The sequence below is a fragment of the Apaloderma vittatum genome, unplaced genomic scaffold, assembly GCF_000703405.1.
Source record: "Apaloderma vittatum isolate BGI_N311 unplaced genomic scaffold, ASM70340v1 scaffold17431, whole genome shotgun sequence".
Classification (NCBI taxonomy): domain Eukaryota; kingdom Metazoa; phylum Chordata; class Aves; order Trogoniformes; family Trogonidae; genus Apaloderma; species Apaloderma vittatum.
The window spans coordinates 1,424-11,216 of NW_009698687.1; the positions used below are offsets into that span (position 1 = coordinate 1,424).

Below are 9,793 nucleotides of genomic sequence, written 5' to 3' on the forward strand. Positions count from 1 at the left end.
GGGACAAACTGGATCCAGCTCTGATGGCATTTCTGTTGAATGAGCTGGCCACGGGGTCCTGGCTGCAAAACGGGCAGATCTAGAGAGACACCGGAGGATGGGCAGGGAGGCGGGAGCTGGCAGAGCGCCTGCCGGCACAGCACCGACCTGGCGTGTTTATAGGAACTAACCTGGAATGCTGATTAACACCAGTTCACACCAGTTCAGCACCAGAGGCACTCATCTGGAGCATTTTTCATCTCAAGCCAGGCATTCCTTAATGGGGCTTGGGTAACTCCAAACCTCACTGGGGGGAAATCAGGGAGAAGGGGCGGTGGTGGTCTCCAGCTGAGCACACCCCAGGCACATGGGAGTCCCCAGTCCACAAAATTCACCCAGGGCCAGGCGCAGGAGCGTGGGGAGGAGCAGTCTGGCCAGGCCCAAAGAAAAGCTGGACACGCTGGGCAGTTCTGAGCACCATTTTACTGAAGGGCTGGACACCTGCTAGGACTTCATAACAAAAAGTTCACTTCATTTAAGAAAAAAGACAGTCTGTTTTTTGTCCCATTCCTTCCAAAAGAGCGGAATAATACTAACACTGTCTTTTCACTAAACAATGCCATTCCAAAATATACAACACTGAGTGTGGAACAGCCCAGCCTCATATTAAACATTAAATATTAATATAACTTCGGAAACATTCTACACAAACAAATGAAACAGTAAAAATTTCACTCAAGAACAAGATGGTCAGTTGTTGTAAATTCATCGTACAAAAGTTTGCTACTCGCCGTCCCGCGGGCTGCAGTCACTGCTCCCCGGCTGTCACTCGGGATCCCCTGACACCCGGGGACACCTGCAGCTGAGCCAGTAGCACCGGGCCCAGCCAGAGCAGATTGGTCATGCCGCGGCGTGGAATCGGCTCTCTTAGAGACAGTGGTTGGCAGGGACAAGTGCAAGAGGCCGGGCAGTGCCCACCCGGCGCCTCCGTGCCCCTCAGAGCAGCTGCTGTGCCGCTGCTCAGAAAGCAAATACTCCTCGGGAGTTCTGCACCAGGAACCAGGAGGGAAAGGGGTCACACACTGTGCCCTCCCTGCCGCAAACACTGACGCTCATTTCGCCCTGTCCTGGGTCCGGGCAGCGTGACAGAGCAGGGGCAGGAAGGGAGGTATTTCTGGGGGTAGCTTTGCAGCACCTTCTCTTTTACAACAGCATCGCATGCCTGATTGCGCCTGTGGGAATCACCAGACTCTCACAGGGGCTGCCTGTGGCAACAGGAATGGGAAGGGCTAATTAAGACAACAAGGAGAGAGTCCCAGACGATAATAAGGCCTTTAGGGGACTCCCCAGGGCAAGGCCTAATCATCCCCACAGGGGATGATATTTCGGATGCTCACTGGAGGAAGTCTATCGCCTGCAAGGGCATCCAGGGGTGCAAGTCGGGGAATGGCTGACCTTCCCCAGGGCCAGTCAAGCAGGGCCAGTTTGCCCGACTGATGAAGGATGGAAACCAAGGGTTAGGAGGGGCACCTGCTCCAAAAGGGCACCACCTCACCCGCACCCCGGGGCCTGCAGCACCAGTGCCACACTCTGTCAGCCAGGCAGGGACAGAGCAGAGGCAGAGCTGCCATACGACGCTACAGACCAGGCTGCTCTGCACTTCTCCTCCTGCAGCAGAAGCTGGCCGGCCAGTTGCTGCTGGTGTCTTTGGTTTGCCTTAATCCCAGCATCTTGCTTTTTCACCTGACCTCCTCGGTCTTTCTAAGCAAACTGAGGGGTCTGGCTTCAGCACTGCAGCTTTGGAGGCAGCAGCTGGCCAAGCTGTGAGCACCAGCAGCGTCACATCTACAGACAGGATTCACTCAGGGCTGACCTAGTGACAAGGGCTGGCTCCCCTGTCTTCTGGGACAAAACCTCTGCCCCACCGGCCAGCGAGGCACCTGGCACCATCCCAGCAGATCCCAGTGCCAGGCAGGAGCAGGCTGCAAGGAGAAGGAAACCCCAGCGTGGTGCTCTCTGGCACAGAGTCCCGAACGTGAGGGCCTGGGAGCAACGTGCCCTGCTGCCCTCTCTGCGGGTGGTGCCAGCCCACCCAGCTCGCAAAGCCAAGGGCTGCAGCACGATCGAGAAGGTGCAAGGTGCCCCACTGCCTCTGCCTGCTCCTCAGGCCACCTCAGCTCCCAGAAAGCCATTCCCATCTGACGACTAGAACAAGTGCCATTTTCAAAATGAAACAGAAACCATCCTTTCCACACAAACCAACCAACCCGCTTGAGCAGCAGGTGCTCCGCATAGCTCAGCACTGACCCTGCCAACCACAGCCAAATTGAGGATCCTCCTGCCTAAACCTGCTCGGGAAGCTGCCCAGTCATGCTGCCCAGCTGCAGCCCAGTGACAAACCTGCTTTCTGTCCCCACACGTCCCTTGTGCTGTGGCCCAAGGCCCAGCTCCCAGGCAGGGCAGAGAACTTGCACCCAAGGGGACGAGTGGCTGCACACCCCTCTGAATACCAGCAAGGTCTGGTCATGAACATAGCACAAGTCACAACTGAAAGGGCCCAAATTCTGCGCTCAAGCCCAAAACGCAGTCCCCCAAGCCCCTCTTGCCACAGCTGGAGCTGCAGAACTTTCACCAGCTCCAACGGTGGAGAAGTGCTGCTGGTTTAACAAGGGGGACCTGTAGGACACGTGGCAGAGCAGCGGCAGCCGCAGAGCAGGGCCATGGAGCCAGGTGTGCAGCATCATCCACCACACATTCTGCTTCCTACTTCCCTGCAAAGCTCTCAGCTGGCGACTGGCTGAACTCTGTGCAAGGGAGCACCAAGCAATGAGGGGTCTCAGCCCAATGACTCCCCCGGCCCTGTGAGGAAAAGCGCTGCAGGCTGGGCCAGTGATGCCCTGGGCTGACAAGTATTGAGCCAGGCGAGTGTTCACAGCACTCCAGGGAGCACACGCTGAAACACCACAAGTGGGCTACAAAACAGGAGTAACAAAATAATCCCCTTATTTTGCAGAAAAGTGCTTAAGAAATTCTGTACAAGGATCACTATGGCAGCTGGCTCTGTGGGGAGGTGGGGAGGCAAACAGTTTGGAAGCAGCAGCACCGCGCTACATAGCTTGCAGGGAAGAGGCTAGGGAGAACCTTCTCCAACTAAAAGTAGTGGCAGATGGTGAAATCAAATCATAGTGGACATGAGCTTCAAAACATTTCTACCAATTAAGAATGTAATTTCAATGGGTATCTGATGTCCACTTCCCCTTCAGCTGCCTGCCTGACAAGCTGCTGTCCCCATGGACCTCGCTGACAGATCTGAAGCACACAGGAAGCTCAAGGACCTTGTCTGGTGGAGGCAAAGCATCAACTCTTGCTTCTTGGCAGCTGAACAAAAGGAGAAATTATTTCCACAATATCAGTTGGAAGAACAGACCTTTGACTGCTGGCTGAACAATTCCTAGAAGTGACAGTGGCAGAAATCCATGTGATAAAAGCATTCCTAAGAGTCCCCAAAGCTCTCAGCTGTCACGGTGCCCAGGAACAGCATAGGCCAGGTTAGAATCAGAGCATGTCAGGGGTTGGAAGGGACCTCTAGAGATCATCTAGCCCAACCCCCCTGCCAGAGCAGGATCACCTAGGGCAGGTCACACAGGAACGTTCCCAAGTGGGTTTTGAATGTCTCCAGAGAATGAGACTCCACAACCTCTCTGGGGAGCCTGCTCCAGGGCTCTGTCACCCTCACAGTCAATAAGCTTTTCCTAAGGTTTTTGAGGAACCTTCTAAGCTCCAGCCTGTACTCATTGCCCCTTGCCCTATCACTGGACATCACTGAGAAGACCCTGGCTCCGTCCTCCTGACATCCATCCTTTACATATTTATAAACATTAATGAGGTCACCCCTCAGCCTCCTCTTCTCCAAGCTAAAGAGACCCAGCTCCTTCAGCCTTTCCTCATAAGGGGGATGTTCCACCCTATCATCTTTGTGGCTCTGCGCTGGACTCTTTCAAGTAGTTCCCTGTCCTTCGTGAACTGAGGGGCCCAGAACTGGACACATTATTCCAGATGCAGCCTCACCAGGACAGAGTAGAGGGAGATGAGAACCCCTCTCGACCTACTAGCCACCTCCCTTCTAACACACCCCAGGATGCCATTGACATTCTTGGCCACGAGGGCACATTGCTGGCTCATGGCCATCCTGCTGCTCACCAGGACCCCCAGGACCCTTTCCCCTACCCTGCTCTCCAGCAGGTCAGTCCCCAACCTCTACTGGTACCTGGGGTTGTTCTTTCTCAGGTGCAAGACTCTACACTTGCCCTTGCTGTATTTCATAAAATTTCTCCCCACCCAACTCTCCAGCCTGTCCAGGTTTTGCTAAATGGCAGCACAGCCTTCTGATGTGTCAGCTACTCCTCCCAGTTTTGTGTCACCAGTAAACTTGCTGATAGTGCATTCTGTTCCCTCACCCAGGTCGTTTATGAATATATTGAACAGTACCAGTCCCAGTACTGACCCCTGAGAGACTCCGCTAGACACAGGCCTCCAACTAGACTCCGCCCCACTGACCACAACTCTCTGACTTCTTTCCTTCAACCAGTTCACAATCCACCTCACTACCCGATCAAGTCAGGCACGTGGATGAATTCAAAGTGAATAATACAGAAACAGGTCTGAACCACCTGCACACAGTACACTCAGCAGAGACAACAGTGCTCCAGGCAACATATCTGTGTGCGCCCCGACAGTTACTGCTGCATAGATCCCTGGAAGGCGAGCGTTATTCTGCTGTCACAGAATAGCATAGGGTGTAATGGACCTCCAAAGGGAGATCTCTGGTTAGATCATGCCTTAAGCAGGTCTGGTTTGACTGAACTCTTGATCTTCCCTAAACATCAGACAGCAGCGTCCACAGCATAGCCCCTCCTGCAGCCTCCTGGAGCCATGAGATGAAGAGAGGAGCAAACCACCAAGAGGCTGCAGGTGCCTGTCTGCCAGCACTGGATGACTGGCAGCGGTTTCTGATGTTGGCACTGGGGGCTGTAGAGCCCCTCTGTGAATAAAAAGCTGCAATCCTTCCAGCCAAATTCCCAGTTCACCTGTGAGGAGGAAGAGGAGACACCAGGAGGGCACAGAATCAAGCCTCAGGGCTGCGCAGCAGCTCACGGGCCCTGCGGTCTGTTAGAGCTGTGCAGAAGAGCTGACAGAGACAGGGCAAGTCCCCGAGCACAGAGTGATGGGGTGCTCGCTTCCCTGGCAGGAGTTCAGTGACACAGAGGTATTCTAATGCTTGTCTCTCTCCGTGGAGCAGAAGACCTCTTGCTGGTGGGCTGGGGAGGACACTGGGCAAGCATTCACAGAACTCAGCTCGGTGCTGGAAAGACATGGCAGCGCTAAGGCAGTATGTTTTGCTGGATGTGTTAAGCAACAGCATAAGCCAAGTCCTTAACTGGAAAAGACTCAAGCTGTGAAAGACAAGAGGTGATGGAGAAAAGTGGGCAGGCAGGCAGCAGAGCAGCTAGGGGAAGAAACACAATGAAGAAGAGGGATGTGGCCTGATAAGCTGGCTTCAGGCGCTCAGCTTCCTGCTCAGGCTGGAGGAAAAGCAAACTCAAGCTGAATTCAGCCTTGCTGATACACAGTTGGTTTTCCCACTGGGGGCCAGGCGCTTGGCTGGGATGTCTGCACCACATGAAGAGGCTCCAGAGACAGCTCTCAGTGCCCTTATAAGGGGCTGGGAAGAGGGGAAGCCATAGAGCGGCCTGTCAGACAGCGATACTGCAGGCAGCAGTTCAGAACTCTCCTTGGGAAACAGCCCAAAAGAGAAACTCTGGTGCAAGACTTCAAGACCTGGCATTTGAGAGCGTGGGAATACAAAAGGTCTGAAGGAGAAGGAACAAAAGGGACAACACAATCCTTGGCCAGTTAACAGTGACACAGGGTCCCTGGTCATCCAGCAGCATGTCAGGACAGAGGACTCTCTGCCAGGGCGTTTCAAAATACAGAAGCAGAAGAAAGTATTTCCTTGTCCTCTGTAGCCAGCCAGCGGCATTCACAGGTCAGTCTCAAACACTGCAGGGGATAATCTCTGACAGCAACTCAGACACGCACAGTAAAACCACACAGAACCCAAGTGTGTGATTTGGAGCCTGCAATCATCCCCCGAGGGAGAACCTCCACCCTGCTCTACCTGGACAAGGGGGAAGGACCCTGGCTGTGCCTCAGGACACCCAGCTTCCCTTCCCTCTCGCTCCCTCATGAACCTCCTCTCTCCTCTCCATACCATGTTTTTCCTCTCCGCACCAGGGATCAGACACTGATCCCTTTTACAAAGCGCTGAAATCCAGCCAGGTGCTAGGGAGGGGCTGAAACGCAAGGAGCTGGGGCTTCCCAGGGGAGCTCATCCCTTCAGCCAATGTCCACAGAGATTACTAGGTCAGACAACTGGTATTTTGAGCTGGCGAGAGACTCAGTGGATTACCAGCCCGCTGCTGCAGGGATCTGAATGTGCAGCGGCGCGCAGGGCCGGCCCGTGCCTGGCCTGATGCCGCTTCCTCTCCCCACGCCACCAGGCTCTGCTTTTGCAGTATCCCAATGCAGATCAGCTCATAGGAGACCATCCCTCCTGCGTGACAGCAGCAGCACCTATCGCTCCAACGTGGTGTTTCTCCTGGGGTGTGCAGATCCCTCCCTGGGGAACCCAGACCCCGACACCTGCCAGTGCACGGTCTGCATTCCCGTTCAACAGCGTGCCCCCGGCGCAGGAAGGCTAACGAATCCGTCGGCAGTTCCGTGGTGCCTCCAGGGGACCGGCAGAGCCTACGCCCCAAGAGCTTTCACACTTGCCACACACCTTCTCACAACATCCCTGACAGCACAGCAAAGCCATCACCCATCACAACACGGTGATGATCTCCCCTCCTACTGCTTCACGCCCGCAAACCGGCAGAAAGAAACTCTTTACTTTTAAGTACTGGCATATATGCTCTCAACTCTTTCGCTTTCCTACTTTAATTCCAGCTCAAACACCCCACTGAGCTCTGGGACAAGCAGGATGTTATCTAATACATTCAAACACAGCCTATGTCTTCTCTGCCAGCACCTAGAACCTGCTCCTGAAACACCCAGCAACAGCCAAGCAGTTATGTGGCAGGCAGGACACTCGAGGCAATTCCTGTTAACAACTCCAGCCCTTTGGCTCCAACAGTTCACGTTCTACACCTGCACCTGGGGTACACGAGAGCAGAGCAACACCGGGTGCTGAGGAGGAATCGCTCTTCGGAGTCAATTCCCACCATACACCCAAGAGCTTCTGCTACCAAGGAACGGAAGAGGCACCTAAAGACATCAGGCAACAGCCCCGTAACACTTCTCAGCTCCTACACAGAGGTAATACCAAAAATATAATTGAAACTATAGTCAAAGATCAGCTGGTTATTCTCCAAATTGCTTGGCATTTCTGGAGGCAGACAAGAGCCTGTAACTCTGCCTGCCTCCAAGCTGCTCGAGAGAGGCCAGAACAGACTGCCACAACACTGAATCCCAAAGATATCCTGGCACCTTGCAACAAAAGACTGGCTGAAGAGGAGGGGGAACAAAAGCTATCAAACCCCATCCCAGAGGGATGGAGGAAGTGCATCTTCCCACAGTTCCTGGGCCATATGCACATATACGGATACACAGATAATAAAGTTACAAAATTTGACCAAACCCAGTAAATGTACAGCTTGAAAAAAAAGCAATATCACAGTGGATCAATGTCATGAGAAAGTCCCGTGTCCTCCCCCTGCATGAGAACGCAGCCTGCCATGTTCCGAAGAGCGCCTGCGGGAAGCGAGCTCCCCAGCCCACTCGGCTCACCGCAGGCAAGTCACCCTCCCGCAGCCCCAAATAGGTTTTTTTGTTTCTGCAGTCAGTTCTGCATAGCAGTGGCAGACGGGCAGAAACAGTGCGAGAGCAGGCTGCTCTGTCTGCAGGTCAGTCGACGTATCATCGCCAGGCACCAGAGATCCAGAGTCGCTTCAAACCTTCTCCATGCTCAGGTGTCAGGCTTGTAGTTAATTACTTACAAAAAAAAAAAAAAAGTGACCAAGTGAGGAAACTCAGGAGACGCTGTGAGAGCGGGACAAGGCCTGAATTCGGATCACAGGGGACAGGTTGACCCTCAGAATCTTCTGTGCTCTCCTCCTCACTTCATCGTCAGAGGAAGAGCTGCCCACCTTGATGGCCCAGAATTTCAGCAGGTTCAAAGTGCTCTGAGCCTGTCGAGATTTATTTCGGACAGGAATGGTATTTGCCTTCTTCCTCTGTGGTGCTTCTCTTGCCTCTGTAGCTCTTCTCTTTTTCTGCCCAACGCCCTCCCGGTAAGTGCTGCTGTCCTTCCACTCTGTTTTCCCCACCAGAGCTTCCTTATCTTTGATTCTCAGGGTCTTAGACTGTGGAGCTGCGGTGCAGCCCTGGGAGGAGCCGCCTGTGACCCTCCCGTTGAGGACTCCCGAGGCTTTGCAAGCATTGCTCTCCTGGAGTACTCCACCCTTTGGTCCCTTCAGAAGATTTAAAGTGAGGGTGGCAGAATCTGGTGTTTTCTTTATCAAACGCTTGTACCTCTTACCTTCTGTTATTCTAGTGCTCTTGCCTGAAGAAAACTGCCTCGGCAGACTCGAAGCCTTGAGGAGTTTAAGGCCCGAGGGCGAGATCCCAAGACGCCCTCGTGTGCACTTGGACTCTAAACAGGATGCAGTAGTTTTCAGCGGCACCAGAGCTTCCAGAACCACCGACAGTCTCATGGCTGGATACACATCGGGATACATGCTTGCAGGGAAGCCCACTGCAGCTGCCTTGGACGTGCCGGATCTTGTTTGCTTTAAAGAGCTCAAGAGGAGATTTGTGGAATCCCCTTTGCAGATGGGCTGAGCAGAGACTTTCGAAGAGTTCACCAGAACTCCGGTTGGCAAAGCGGACACCTTCACCGCGGCTGCGGCGCTTCGCATCGGGCTCTGCGTGCACTTGGCGGCGGTAGGGCAGTCGTGCGGGGTGCTCTCTGTTGTCTGACAAGGCGTGTCTGCCGTGCATGAGCTGTACCCGTACACATCCTTGCTCCTCAGAATCGTGGGCTGGTAGCCCTCCTCCTTCAGGCCCTGAATGAAAGCCACCAGCTGGGTCTCGGTGTCCGAAAGGTCCTTGGACATTGGGTTGAAGACTCGGAGGGCTTCCTCCAGCACTTTCTGTCCCGCAGAGGAAATTCTTGACCAGGAATGGACAGCTTTTTCTTCCGCATTGTTTGCTGCAATATCCATGGCATTAGGCAAGTGGGCGCTTCAAAAAGGTCCAAGTTACTGGAAAAACAACCCTTGACACCTCAAAAGGAGAGAGAAGATAGTTAGCTTACAGCAACCAGAATCACCTCGTGCTTTCAAGCAGGAACCTGAAACCATTAAGCCTGGGTGTAGCTACTCACAAACATTGGGTCAGATTTTGGGCATAACCAAATTAAAAGCCTCATCAAGAAAATCCTGTCACTGATTAATCTCTGAAGTAAACCTAAAACATCTCTGGTGGAAATCTCCTCAAACCTAAACAAGTATTTCAGGCAATCCCATCCAACCCATCCAATGGCTAACTCAGTAAAATCTGCAGCTCGCTTCCAGTTTGAGTTCAGCATGCCTCAGCTCCAAGTAACTAGATCTCATTTTGCCTTGGTAAAGCTGCCCTGCACACGTACCGGGAATGCCACGATCGAGCCAGCCCAACGCTAAGCAGCCCAAGCATCTCAAGCCTACCCCAGTGCCACGTTCAATTTTCCAGTTTCCTAATTGATTCTGCTTAA

The 9,793-nt window shown here is 53.5% G+C and overlaps 1 protein-coding gene across 1 annotated transcript; it reads right to left on the reverse strand.

The window, feature by feature from the left end:
• Positions 1-8,069: 8,069 nt before the first annotated feature.
• Positions 8,070-9,263, reverse strand: CCDC71 (coiled-coil domain containing 71). The gene has a single exon (XM_009878123.1). It carries the CDS (start codon positions 9,261-9,263, stop codon positions 8,070-8,072), a length of 1,194 nt encoding a protein of 397 aa, XP_009876425.1.
• Between the last annotated feature and the right edge of the window lie 530 nt (positions 9,264-9,793).

Bases quoted from the DNA above. Each gene is read 5' to 3' on its own strand.
- CCDC71 (XM_009878123.1), bottom strand. From the start codon at position 9,263: ATGGATATTGCAGCAAACAATGCGGAAGAAAAAGCTGTCCATTCCTGG.